A 14,545-nucleotide genomic window follows, 5' to 3' on the forward strand; every position below is an offset into this window, starting at 1 on the left:
GAGGTCCTGGGATGAGGGGGTGCTGAGCCCAAGGGTTCCCAAGGCAAGAATACTGAAGTGGTTTGCCATTCCCTTCTCCAGTAAAGAGAGTAAAGCTCAACATTCAGAAAACGAAGATCATGGCATCCAGTCCTGTCACTTCATGGAAAATAGATGGGGAAACAGTGGCTGACTTTATTTTTTGGGCTCCAAAATCACTTCAGATGGTGACTGCAGCCATGAAATTAAAAGACACTTTCTCCTTGGAAGAAAAGTTATGACCAACCTAGGCAGCATATTAAAAAGCAGAGACATTACTTTGCCAACAAAGTAATGGTCTATCTAGTCAAGGCTATGGTTTTTCCAGTGGTCATGTATGGATGTGAGAGTTGGACTATAGAGAAAGCTGAGTGCCGAAGAATTGATGCTTTTGAACTGTGGTGTTGGAGAAGACTCCTGAGAGTTCCTTGGACTGCAAGGAGATCCAACCAATCCATCCTAAAGGAAATCAGTCCTGGGTGTTCACTGGAAGGACTGATGCTGAAGCTGAAACTCCAATACTTTGGCCACCTCAAGTGAAGAGTTGACTCCTTGGAAAAGACCCTGATGCTGGGAGGGATTGAGGGCAGGAGGAGAAGGGGACGACAGAGAATGAGATGGTTGGATGGCATCACCGAGTCAATGGACATGGGTTTGAGTAAACTCCAGGAGTTGGTGATGGACAGGGAGGCCTGGCGTGCTGCGGTTCATGGGGTCACAAAGAGTCGGACAGTTCAGTCAACTGAACTGAACTGAGCCCAAGGGGGAGGCCTGAACAAGGCTGGCTGTCATTGGGATGGTGAGGACAGAAAACCGGAAGGGCACCCCCTCTCCCGTACTGGGCCAGCTCCTCAGTCCTGGACCAGGGCCGTGGAGGCTGGATGCTCGGTGTGGATGAATGACAGCAGGATCGGTCTGAGCTGGGATGACTTGGGGTCGGCGTGCAGGGTGCTCTGGCGGAGCGCGTGGCTGCCTGGCCCAGGGACGGTCAGTTCATGACAAGATGAGGGATGCAGGGTGATGACCCAGAGGCCACTGGGCTCCTCTCCTGGCATCTAGGGGAGCCCCCTGTGCACCTGACCACACCTCACCACTATGCACTCCGGGGTCAGGGACGCCTGGGCTCAGGTGGAATTCAGATGCCCAGGGTGCCTCCTGGGAAAGTGCTCTTGGTGTCACGAGTTTCCATGAAATCCAAGGTCCTGAGCAGACTGTTCAGACCACACCCCCCTCAATCCCCCAGCCAAGAATGCCGCTCACCCCCCAACCATGGTGTCCACGCAGCACAGGATTAAAACACGGAGCTTAATCGCTGATTTGAGAGATGAATTCAACCAGCTGGCCTGTCCTGGTCCAGCAGGCGCTCCTTAGAGCAGCTACCAAGGCACAGCTTCAATATGGAGACAGCACACGTGGTGGACGGAGCACGGGTCACATTGCCCTGAGCGCCGCCAGCTCTCAGGCGCTGCTTCAGCCACTCACGTCCGCACAGAAGCCACGAAAGGGCGGGGCGCTTATGCCCACCAGCCCCAGCCCCGCCAGCCCCTTCCGCCTGCCCAGTCAGCTGCTGTCGGAGGCTGTTTGGTTGCCAAGGAGAGGATGCTGCTTGTGACCTTGGGAGGGCCAGCGATTTCACTTTGCCCCGTGCGGGCCAGCGTCACAGAGCAGAGACAGGTTGTGAAGGGAGCCCCTGGAACAGGGATCACAGGAGAGCCACAGGAGCCAGGCTGCCCCCACCCCGAGTACCCCCAGGACCCGGGTCCCCAGGTCTCCATGGCAACTGTCCCTGGTACCCGCGTGACCTCACCCAGGGGCCCTGTGTGCGTGTCACCCAGCAGCTGTCACCCTCAAGACGAGGATGCACCCGAGCAGTTTTATTCTATTTCTTCCTCCTCCTTTTAATGCTAGTCGTGAGCCACTAAATTAATTTCACGACCCACTAATGGGGTGACGACCTGCACTTTGCAAAGCGGTGATCCAGGAAACGCAGGCATCAGCATGCACCGGGGCCTGGGTTCTGTTAATCAATTCATCAATTGATCACAAGCATCTAGGTAAGACCTGAACGGGGGATGGGGATGGTGAGACCCCCAAGCTCGTGCCTGCCCTTGGCTTGCTCACGGTTTGCTGGGGACACGGAGAAGGGAGCAGCCACGGCCACACGGAGAAGAAGCTGGGGCGTGACCAGGTGGGACTGGGGGCTGGCGACTTGTCCACACAGCCTGGCTGCAGGGAGCTGGGCTGAGGACCTGGCCACTGGGGTGGAATTAGCAATCTTGTGGCCAAGCAATCCTGAGGTCTCCTAGAGCCTCGCCCCCCCAGTCCCTGCCATGGAAAACCAATTTATGGTAAAATGTGAAACTCCATAGCGTTAATTTGCCAGCTGTAAGAGGCCTTCAATTCGATCTTAGAAGAGGATTATGTGCTCCAACTATGAGGCGTTTGGGTCAAGAACTCGGGCCTTCCCTTATAACTCAGTCAGTAAAGAATCCGCCTGCAATGCAGGAGACCCCAGTTTGATTCCTGGGTCGGGAAGATCCGCTGGAGAAGGGATAGGCTACCCACTCCAGTATTGTTGGGCTTCCCTGTTGGCTCAGCTGGTAAAGAATCCTCCTGCAATGCGGGAGACCTGGGTTCAATCCCTGGAGAAGGGAAAGGCTACCCACTCCAGGAGTCTGGCCTGGAGAATTCCATGGACACAGTCCATGGGGTCGCAAAGAGTCGGACCTGACTGAGCAACTTTCACTTTTCACCTTGGGTCAAGAGCTCAGGTAAGCGTTTAAGGCAGCTTGGAAAACAGGTCTCTGCAGGCCGAGGTCACCTCTGCAGACTCTTGGGAAGATGACGGAGCCCACCGACTCCCTGGGGTCATCGCCCAGCCGCTCAGTGCGACCTGCCAGTGCAAGGACCCAGAACCCACTTCCTGGGCGGGGCTGTGATACTCAGGGCCAGCACGTGGGCGGGGTGCCTTAGAGTGAAGGGCCGCCCCCCAGGAAGTCGAGGGTCCCTGCGCGTGCGCGCCCCTCCCTGACCGGCCCCATGCGTGTCGGATGCTTCCGCCTGCCGGGTCCTTCCGCCTGGGCCGTGGGATCGGCGTGCTCCCCCAGCTCTAGCACCAGGCGCCCCCCCACCCTCCAGGAAGGGGGTCTACACGGGCCCCAGGAGACACGCAGGGCTCCCGCAAGGCCAGGGCCGCGTTTGAATTCCGCAGACCCGGCAGATTCAAGCCTCAGCTCCACGGCCCACCGACCCCTGGCCATCGGCATCTCTGTCTCTCCCAGTTGCAGTTTTCACGGCTGTAAAACCGAGATGATGGTTCTGAGCCCAGAGGCCTGGGGGATGGAAATGAACGCGTGTCCGCACCTTCTCAGCAGAGGTCTTGGAGTAAATCAAGGACTCGGGCTGTGCCCACGGGGAGGGGCCAGCCTCAGAACCACCCACCCCCACCCCGCGGTAGGGCGCCGGGAGGGGTGGGAGCTTGATGAGAGGGGCGCCCGATTCACCGTGACGACACAGACAGGTGCTGCCCGGCGCATGCGAGGGAGCCTGCAGCAGCGCCCAGGGCCTCTGGAGCCCTGCCCGAGCGGCCCCTCTGCCGGTGTTCATTCAAAACCCCCAACACAGCATCACCCGCACCAGGGCTGGCCCAGGCCCGGGCGCCCACTCATGGACCCCTGGCCCCACGGATCTGGGGATGGTGGCCCGGGGGTGCCAGTCTGCTTGTCCCCAAGGCTCCGTCCCACAAAGGGCTCAGCACGCAGATGGGGGGGACCTTGGAAAGGTCACCTGCCTCCAGGACTCTAGGGGAGGTAGCAGCCCCAGCTCAGAGCCCCTTCCCCTGCGGGAGCAGCGAGGCAGGTTCAGGGAAGGGGCTGGCAGAGCCTGGCACACCTCGCGGGTGTGGTGACAGTCCCCGCCTCCATGCTAAACACAGATAAACAAGCGCAGCTGACGCTCAGACAAGCTCACGGGTGCGGCTCCAACTGGAGACCCGGGGATGCTCGCCGCAGCCCGGCTCCGACACTTATGAGGGGCCGCCCTGCTCAAGACCCCCGCCACCCAGGCCTGCGAGGGGGAGGCTGCCGACAGGGCCCCCAGGCCCAAATCCCCACAATCACAAGCGGCTGCCAAGGCATCCGTGGGACAGCGGGGGGCCTGCATCAGCTTTACAGCCCTGACCTCGGAAGGTGCCCAAGGGGCCCAACTCAAGCTCAGCGCTGACCTCGGGGCCGGCCATGGGGCAGGGACCCACGGCTCCCCGCAGAGCAGCTCCCCAGACTGGTCTCTTGATGGAGCTGCTGAGAGAGACTCCCTGCGTCTCACTTGGAGGCCGAGAGAGTGGGAGGGGTGGGTTTTCTTCTGGCCTAACTCCCGAGGGGCCGCGGCCCCCGCCTCTCTGCCTGGGGATGCCAGCAGAGAACTTCCAGGTGCTTCCATGAGGCCCTGGCTCGCTGACCTAATGCTCCCCGGCATCAAGGTGAGCGTCGTAGCCTGGAGCCCACGCCAGCCCTCAGCTTTCTATGGAAACCTCGGGAGGACGAGCCTGGATGAGGCATGATAATTGGCTCGCTGAGGATGCTGGGCCTGTGGAGCCCCAGAGCTGTCCCAGTGGGTCACGGCCAGGCTCCCCAGCTCCCGTGGCCCTCACCGTCCCAGCCTGTGCTGGGGGAATGTTCGCTTGGAAAAGGAATCTCAGAGAAAACATCCCCGGGACCGCTCTGCCGTTATCAGACTCCCAGCCCACGGGAGTGAGCAGGGGACCCAGCACTCCACTCAGCGGGGTCCAGGAGGGACCGGGCCCTCTCAGAGCCTCTGCTCTAAATGCCTACCTGGGGCCGGGGGGGGGGGCGCCTGCATCAGACCCACGGCCCCCATTTCTTTCCTCTTAAAGGCCGTCTGCCCAGAGGTGGGGTCTGAAGCCCCTCTGTGGGTTCCAACCTTTCCTGCAGCCTGGAGCTGGAAGGATATCCCCCCAAAACAAGACAACCCCCCCCCACCCACGAGCTTGTGTGGGCTGAGTGGCCTGGAGGTGCTCTGTGTGGCCTCTCGGGCCGACGGGCCCTCAGTGACCCCCTGATGCTCTGAGCAGCCAGGGGACAGACCCATGTGGCTGCAGAGCTGGCAGACCCCTGCGTCAGGAAGCCAGGGACCGCCTTCTCGCTGTCGCCGGTGTGGGGTCCACCCCGGCCCCGCCTGCTCGGCCCCCCCGAAGCCCCGCACCCCAGGCCAGCCCGGGGGCTGCGTACATACCGTGGTGGTCTTTATCCGCCCGCCGGGCTGCGTGCACGTCCAGCCTGACCGGTTGATCAGCAGGTCGCAGCCCTCCCCCTCCAGACACGGGAGCATGTCACACCACTGCTTCGTCCTAATGATCCGCGCTGTGGACAGAGGACAGAGGTCAGCGCCGGCCGGGGGTGGGGGGCCGTTCCCACGCTGCCCGGCGCCCAGGCCCAGCCTCAGGGACGGGAAGGCTGGGTGGGCAGCCCCTGGGACCCATCAGGGGGCCTGGCCAGGCGCCGCCCCTGCCCTGGCTCCCAGTCACCCACTCGCTGTCCAGGGACAGCTCTGCCGTCGGTCACTCAGTCACTCAGTCAGCAGTCATCATGTTTCTCTCTTCCTGGGAAACCCACCACCATTCTGTGGCTGTGGGCGGGGGGGCTGCGGCTGGGGACCCCTCACTGATGGAAACCCTGGAAGGAGGAGCTATGTGATGGAAAGAACACAGATCATATTCATGGACATGTCGTTAAAGGAACCTGGGAACTGCGGGTCGTTTCTGAATTAGGACCAAGTGACCCTCGTCCTTCCGGAGGCGATCGCTTTGGTGGCTGCAGACACGGGCAGGCAGGGCGTAGCCCACAGGGCCCCACGCTGCTCTTCCTGGGCCTCGACAGTCTTAGGAACTTTTAAGGCATCCTGCACTTCTCTTTGCAGAGGCCACCAGGCATACCACCAGCCCTGACGGCTGTGACTGTCCCTGCATAGGTGACAGGGGGCCTGGGGGGCCTCACCCCGTGGGGGCCTGGGCCTTGGGGCCTCTGCAGGGGAGCAGGATTCGGTGAGTCTTAACAACAGGTGCCCTGGGAGGTGGTCTGGAAGACAGACAAGGACGGTATCCCAGGTGACCCCTTAGTGCCAGTTCTGACAGATGAGCAGGAGCTGACTGAACGCAGGGGAGAGCGTCCTGGGGCCGATTAGTGGTGCCCGCCGCGGGCACAGTGGAGGGCCCTGTGGGCTGTGCTGCCCCACGCCCCACCCCGGGTATCTCACTGTCCACGGTTACTGGTCAGTCATCCGGAGACCAGCTCCTTTCTGGGCCGAGCTATGGACGGAACTGTGACCCATGTGGCCGCACGGTCACAGAGTGACCTCAGGGTGGCTGGGCTTGGAGACGGGATCTTCAGCGATCCCATTCAGCTGAGGTTAAACGAAGTCACAAGGGTGGGGCCTCCCCCCACCGCACTGGTGCCCTTAAAAGAGAAGCAACCTCAGCGAGACCAACCTTCCCCACGCGGACACAGTCAGGAAGAGGTCCTGCCAGGGGCCCGTCAGTGGCCCTTGCAGCACAGCCTCCCGTCTCTGGAGCTGCAAGGAAAGGAATTTCTGCTGCTCGAGCCCCACGGCCTCCAGTTGCCACTGCAGCCTGAGTGTGAGCACAGACGGCCCGGGAGACCTCACGGCTCAGAAAAGCCCCTCATCCAGCGGAAGTCAGAGCAGAAAAACAGTCCAGCTGAGCAGCAGCTCCAGCGAAGGAGGAGACGGGCTCTGCTCCCCCAGCGGGTGTGGGGGGGCCCCAGAAATGGCCCCAAGACGCACGACAAAGGGCCACCCACCACCTCCTGCCCCTCGGAGCCCCCAGACCGGTGGGGACAGACGGCTGTGCCCCCTAGCACGTCCCCCTCGGGCCTCCTCTCCTCGTCTGCCCTTCATTCCTGCGGAAGTCCCCAGCCCAGTAAAAGACACACAAAAACCTTGTCATTGCAACAAGCGCAAACCTTAAACCCATGAAGAAGCAACGAGATTGAAACACACACCCTGCCAATCCCTTGAAGTCCTACGTGCACAGCACAGAGAAGATCGAGACGAATTAGAGAAAGAAGGGAGGGTTTCTCCGGGATCAACCAAGACAGACTGGGTGACAAGAGGCTCATGTGTGGTTAGAAAAGTCTGAATCTGTGCTCCCCTCTGTGTCCCGGGGCTATGCCCAGGGAGACGCTGCCAGACCACTGTGCCCGGCTCAGAGACCTCCATCAGAGGGCGGGGTGTGGCGGGGTGGGGCGGGGACCCAGCCCCTGGTGTGCCCAGGGACCAGAGCAGGAACTTGGCCTTCTCAGGCAACAGGCCTGCTCTCCAGTTGCAAGAGGGACATGTGGACCTGGAGGCCAGGAGGCTGGGGTCAGGCCCTGCTTGAGCGGTCACCCCAGACCACGGGGCAACGTCAGAGGCCTGGTTCTGACGTCGATGCTGCCCTGGCTGGTCTGCAGGACCAGATGATGGAGAGGGGATGGGTTCAGTCTGCCCTGCTGTGCCAGCCGGGACCTTGAGCCTGGGGTGCCCCCCTCAACCCACCATGGGCTTCATCCTCCCCGGGAAGCTCAGCGACCATGGGGATACAGGAGAAGCCGGCCCAGGGCTCAGCCAGTCCACAGCCCAGACACACGTCCTTCACTGTCGAGTGAGGACAGAAGCCACTCTCGGCCGTTGACCGTGGTGCTGGAGACATTGGACAGATGCTGGGGGAGACAGAGCCAGCCTCCCCACAGCCAAGCGCTAGGACGCCCGCTGGTCCCCTGGAGGCCGCCCCCAGGCTGCAGTGGGCACAGCTCCAGGCCCTTGGTCAAGGCCATGAGCCCCGTTCATCTTGCCTGAAGCTCACGTGGGGGCTGCTTACCCCAAGCCTGCATCCCCTTTGGGAGATGGGGCCACAGAGCCCCCACGGTCATGGGGGAGCCCCACAGACATGACGGGACATTTGAAGGTCAGGGGGAGGGAGGAACGCTTGTGGGGCGGGGGCCCCAGGGCCTTAAGGTAGGGGAGGGACACAGGTCCTGCCCAGGCTGCAGGCACAGAGCCGGGACACATGTTCACACACACACACTTGCACATGTGGAAACCGGCACAAGGATGTAGGGTCCTAGATGGAGCACATGCACACGCCTGTATGTGGGAAACAGCTCACGTATGCACGGCTACATGCACAGACATGCACACACATGCACATGAATGTGGGCGCTTCCCAGCTGGTGCTAGTGGTAAAGAACTCGCCTGTCAAGGCAGGAGATGCAAGAGACATGGGTTCAACCCCTGTGTCGGGGAAGATCCCCTGGGGGAGGGCATGGCAACCCACTGCAGGATTCTTGTCTGGAGAGTCCCATGGACAGAGGAGCCTGGCGGGCTGCAGTCCGCAGGACTACAGAGAGTCGGACACGACTGAAGTGACACAGCTTGCACTCACACACACGGATGCTTGAGCACACACATCACCACCACACACGCGGGGCCACTGTGTGGGCCTGCCTGGCAGGCAGCAGGCATGTGGACATGTCTGCAGGACAAACAGACACACTGATTCCCTGACCACTGCCCCGTCCCCACCCAGCGAGGTGGCCTGGCATGTGGGCACTGGCCCCGCTGAGGGCGCTGGCCGGCCACTACCGACCACACAAGGCCTTCTGTCGGCCTTGGGAGCTCGGCTCAGCCAGCCCCAGCCCACTTCCTGTGGGGGGAGTTGGTGGCGCAGGGCTGGGCCACTGTGTTCCAGGGACAAAGGGGCCTTTCATGCCCACACGTCACCACCTCATCTCTGGTCCTGACATCATGGCAGCTCTCAGCTGGGGAGGGCATTCCCTGGGGCAGAGGGGGTCCAGCGAGCAGAGTGACGTGGACAACAGCTGGGCACCACAGAACAGCCCATTCCGGTGTCACGACCGGGGGCCCTCAGCCTCTGCAGGCCCAGGGCGTGGGTCTCCTGTGGCTGCATACCCAGTGTCTGTCCGAGGCACAGGGGAGGGTGGGTCCGTCCAGGCTGGGCCTCGGGGCCCAAGACGGACCAGCCATGCCAACCAGAGCCTATGACGGGCGCTGCACCTGGGGACCTGGTCACACTCCTCTCCTTCCGCCTCACACACACACATTTGCACATGCATACATGTTTGCACACAACGCACACACAACTGCACATATACTTGCACTCACACACATCTGCATGCACACCCACATGCACTTGCAGACACACTTGCACACATTTGCATACACACACAAATGCTTGCACGTGAGCACACACATCTGCAAACACACATGTCTGCACACACAACACTTGCACATGCTTGCACACACATGTCTACACATGCTTGCACAACACACATCTGCATGCACACACACTTGCACACCACATGCACTTGTGCACACAATTGCACACATGTTTGCACACACCACACACATTTGCACATGAGTACACATGTCTGCACATGCACATTCGTCTGCACAGGCAGCACTTGCACATGCGTGTCTCACATGCTTGCACAGCACAGTCTGCACATGCACATGCATGCACATCTGCACATGTACTCATGTCCACAGGGTGCATGTGAGAATGTCAGCCTGCAAGGTCACCCTTCCCTCCTACAGCCATGTGGGGGCAGGCCGAGACTGGCTCCTCCTCTCCGACGCCCCCTCGGTGTGAATACCCAGGTAATTCCAGGCCCAGAGCCTCCTTCCCAGCTACCATCTCCCCAGAAGGAAGCCGCCCCTGCAGCCCCGGTGCTCGTGAAGGACAGAACACACCTCCTGGGACACAGAGGGCCAGCGTCTGGGGCAGGGAGGGACCTGGAGCCTGGGAAGGGAGCAGGGCAGGGCCCGGGGTGTCCAAGGCGCTGAGAAGCGGGCGGCCCTGCCTGGGGGCAGGTCGTGAACACATCACAGACTGGCTGAGGCAGGTCCCGGTCAATCGGCTAAAGGGCCAGTTTGCCAAAACTGTGGGGGTAAACCGTGCCTGGAGTCAGAGACAGACCCCAAGGGCCGCAGGGTGACGGGGCCGCAGAGGGGCCTGTGGACGTCTCCAAGAGAAGACGGAGTGCCGCAGATTCAAGGGACAGGGCAGCACAGGGCCCATGCAGAACCCAAGCGGGGACCCTCAGGACAGGTGCCCACGCCTGGGGGACCACAGGGACCCAGCACACCTGCCTCGGAGCCTCCTGGGGGAGCCAGCTCCTTCCTCCTTAAGAGATGAATGTACCTCCCACCCCTGGAACCCCCACTCCGAAGATCAGCCACCTGGGATCAGTAGAATTTGGGGCCAAATTCACTCAGACCCGTGGCCAGCCCATGAGAGATGGGGCTTTTCTTGAGGGCATTACACCCTGAAAAGCTAGTGGGGCTTCACACGTGCCATTTCTCTGGAAGCTGCGGAACACCCAGAGTTGGGCTTAACCAGCAGAGACTAGCAGCTTCTCTCCTGGGAAGGCCTGTGAGACTGAGCCTTTGTCTTATCTGCAGACAGCTCCTGAGTGCTTGCCCTCACCGGGCCCGTGAGGGGTCCCAGCTGGCTTTGGAGTGGCAGTGTCCACCCTTCAGGGCCACCACTCTGGAATTTTCCATCTCAGGAAAAAGGACAGCCCACGTGAGGCAGGAAAAATGTGGGAGGGGCCAGGACTGAGGCAGAAGCTGCAGGAAGGACCTGAGCCCGGACTCACTCTGCTCAGAGAGGACCCTGAGCTTTCCCCAGCATGCTCCTCGACTGGGCCAAGCACCCCCTTTGACTGCTCTCAACCCTCCAGACCACGGTCGCGAGGATGTGAGGAAGGTCTGAGTGGACCTCAGACCAATCAGCTCACCAGCCATGAGAGCCTCCTATGGAGGCTGTGTGTCCAGCTGTTGACCCCAGTGGGTGTGTTTGTGTATATGTGTGTGTGTGCATGCGCGTGCACACACCCATATGTGGTGTGCACAGATGTGCCCCTGTGTGACACCCGAAGCTCTCTTGCAGGGATGAGCTGCATGGATTTGCAGCCCCTGCCCTTCCCCACCAGGACATGTGCAATTCTGGAACCCCCTTCTGCTCATAGCACACACAAGCTCCAAAGACAGGGAAGCTCAGAAACGCACCCCTTCCAGACGCCCTTGCCGGCCCCCTCCCATCTGCTCCCGCAAAACTAAGGACCTGGACAAGCAGGACGACCTTGAAGCCACCCGGGTCTGGCGGCTGGCACGCTTGCTTGGACAGCAACTGTGGCAACGAGCGTGCCGCCCTCCGGAGTCTGGACAGATGGACGGGGACGTGCGGCGCTAATTGGCCCGGGATCACAGAGACCACGCTGCTCCGCTCGACGCCCGCGCCCTTTGCTGCTCATAAATTGCATGGTTCCCTTCGGAATAAACTGTTTCTTCATTTCCATTAACACACGAATCTGCTTACTTTACTCAACAGCTCGGAAAAATGCATCATCCAGAACAAAACCAGTGGGATTCCAGAAATCTCCGGCCACACTCTCAGATGCAGTCATAAAGGGACCTCGTCTGTCCAAGACGGGGAGGCTGCATCTAGCAGCGACATCCCTGGCCCCAAAGTCCCCCAGGTCTCGCTGGTGATGGAGGGGTCAGGCCACATCCACACGTAGGGGAAGGGGCGGCTGGAATTTAATATGAGCATACAGACACTAACTATACACACACACCCCATGGGGGTCAGACATAACTGAGATGTACGCAGGTTTCCAGAAGAGTCCACCACAGGAGGGGCTGGCACAGGCCCTGAGGATGGAATCGAGATGTTTTGCTGCAGGAATATTTGGAGGGTCCCCAGAAGGCCCGTCTTTCTGCTCCTCAGGGCAGCACGTGAGGGCCCCTTCTGGGAGGGTCACCAGCTGGGGCAGGAAGGCCTGGGGGGTTGGAGGTTAGAGGGCACCTGGGGGGGGCGCTGTTTAAGGGTCTTCCCTGCCAGGCCACTGTCAGGCCGGCCCTCCCGGGGCAGGAGGAATCCGAGGAGGGGGCTGGAGGCCCGCACAGGGCGGCCCCACCCGGCCTGGGGAGAAGAGCCGGCCCAGCTGGGCCTCCCGATGGGCTCTGGTCTCCCTGCACCCCCCGGAGATGGGCGGCCCTGGGCTCAGGAAAACTCCAGCCACTGTAACACCCGCTGGGACCTGCACGCTTCTGGGAGAGATCCATTGTACCCTCGCCCACTCAGAAGCAGCCTCTGCCTTCCAGAAACTCCCGTTTGAAACGTCAAAGCCCAGGCACACCCGGTGAGCCCAGCTGGGGGTCGAGCAGGCAGGGTCTCCTGGGGGCTCCAGATGAAGCTGCGGGGCCTCCCGGGCTCTGCTGACCACAGGGCCGGCTTGCTGCTCCTCCCAGGGATGCACAGGCTCCCTTGCAGGTGGACGGATGGCTGGCCGTCACTCACGAGGAGGCGATCTGTCCGATTCCCTCATCATGTGTGGGGACACGGGAGCTCAGAGAGGTCAGGACCTGTGCCCGGGTCACAGAGCTGCCAGAGGGGTGAGGTGGGGACTGGAGTCTGCTCGGCCTGACCGTGGGGCCCTCTCTCTGACTCCACATGGCCGAGGCCAGGACCGGTTCCCCGGGTGGGCCGGCCGGCAGGAGGAATGTGACCCGCCCAGAGGGGAGGCCGGGGGCATTCAGAGCCCAACCCCCCTCCCGCCCATCACGCGGGGCCGAGTCCCAGCTCTGCTGCTCACAGCCACGCCCGTGGGAGAGCCGCCTGCCCCGTCTGGGGCCTCCGTTTCCTCACCACCCGCAGGATGAAGGCACCTACGGGGTGCGGGTTGGGGGGCTGCTGCAAGGATGGAGCTGACGTAAGAGCCAATCAGAACCAGCTGGCCAGGGCACCCCCCACCTCCCGCCCCGCTGTGGTCCATGCTCTCAGGGTCATCACAGGCTGGGACAGCAGAGATAGCGGCCAGCTCACAGTGCCAGCTCCTGCGGGCAGGTGGCTGGCAGGGGCGGGGGGCACTGGGTCCTGGCTGTCTGTGCCAGCATCCCACGCTCTCAGGGGCAGCCCAGCCACAGTGAGGACGCCCACCCCCGCCCCCAGGCACGGTTACGGGCCCCCACGCAGCCGCCTGCCCCCACCTCCCCCCACCCCAGCTCTGCTGGCCCGCGGTCCTGCTCCGCGGAGGCACCAGCCAAGGCCAGCTCAGTCCCCTCACCGTCTGCCACGCCGTTCCCGAGAGAGAGCAGCTCAGCTCGGCCCTCAGCACAACATCCCCCTTGTTTGGAATTCTTTTCTCAGGACGCACTCCTGAGAGGGGAATGACGGGATCGAGGGTCTGAGCATCTCCACGGTGCTGGACATGTGTGGCCGGGCTGCCCGGCAGGTGGATGAGACCCTGCGCGTGCCTCGGACGACCTTCTCAGATGTCTTAGTTGCGGCCGGTCAGGCTGGAGGCCGCTCCGTGTCCTCCGTCCCCTGTCCCCGGGGGGAGCCGGCACTGAGTCGCATCTGGCAGGCGGGTCTGCGGCCATCACAGGAGGGGGTCGGGAGCAGCTTTACGACGGCCTCGGGCCCGAGTCAGTCTCGCCACAGAGGTGCACCCTCTCAGCACCCGCCTGACCGCAGAGCTGTGGGCAGAAACGGGGGTCCCTGCTCCTCACTGGGTCAGCCCAGGCCAGGGCTCCGGGGCTCTGCACGGTAGGGCGGCCCTGGCAGGGGTCATGGGCGATCCGGGAGGCCTGTGTGTGAGCACCCTCCCCCCATAGCACCCGGGGCTGCCGGGCTGGGGTGGTGGCTTGTCCCCCGCTCTGTCCCCAGAAGCATCCCGACGGCAGAGGACGGATGGGGTCCAGGGACTCTCACTGCGCTGGACCCACAAGAAAACCCAGCGGCCTCGCATCTCCAGGGGCCTCCAGGCGGGCTCTCCAGAGACCCGGGTGCTGGCTCGGGCTGCTCCGGCCTGGGGCCGGATGGGCCTGGGTCAGCGGCCCGAGGACAGGGAGTCGCTTCCCAGGCTGACCGCTGGGGTCTGCGCTCTGCCTGCCACCCCACGAGGGTTTCCGGTGTTCACGCAGATGACGTCCATGCCACACATATCAGGAGCTTCTGGGTGCTCCAGGGCCCCGCTGGGTCCCGGATAATCAGAGCACGCCGCAGGCGTCTGCCGGGTCTGCGATCGTGAGTGGGCTGAGCTCACAGCCACCTCAGTTCAGAGGACTGATTTCACCCCCCCACCGCCTCCAGCGCTGGGCTGTGCTGACTCCTCTTGTGGGAACCGGGTACGCAAGATTGCCGCCAACGGGCCCAAAATAGGCTCCGGGCCTTCGCCACGTTGATTACGGCTGACAGCCGGAAAGGGGGGTCTGTGAAGGCACCGTCGCCTTGAATCACAAGCCCCGGCTGCCCACCTGGCTCCAGCATGTTCTGTGGGCCCAGACGTCCCTGCTGGGAGCGTGGCAGGCATCCTGATGCATTTGGCGGGGGAGGGCCAGGTCTGGGGGGCGGGTGGCAAGGCTGTGGGAGGGGGTGGGAGAAGGATACAGAACCCGAAGGGACCCGAGACCCCGCTGTCCTGGCCCG

General features: G+C 62.2%; 1 protein-coding gene across 2 annotated transcripts in view; it reads right to left on the minus strand.

Moving 5' to 3' along the window:
- The window catches only part of TAFA5 (TAFA chemokine like family member 5), a 175,660-nt gene that overhangs the window by 22,232 nt on the left and 138,883 nt on the right, over positions 1-14,545 (minus strand). For both annotated transcript variants that reach the window (XM_061124316.1, XM_061124317.1), the window contains exon 3: positions 5,269-5,396. In XM_061124316.1, the coding sequence (XP_060980299.1) occupies positions 5,269-5,396 (128 nt within the window). The remainder of the gene's footprint in view (positions 1-5,268; positions 5,397-14,545) is intronic.

This window comes from Dama dama, chromosome 22 (genome assembly GCF_033118175.1).
Source record: "Dama dama isolate Ldn47 chromosome 22, ASM3311817v1, whole genome shotgun sequence".
Lineage (NCBI taxonomy): Eukaryota > Metazoa > Chordata > Mammalia > Artiodactyla > Cervidae > Dama > Dama dama.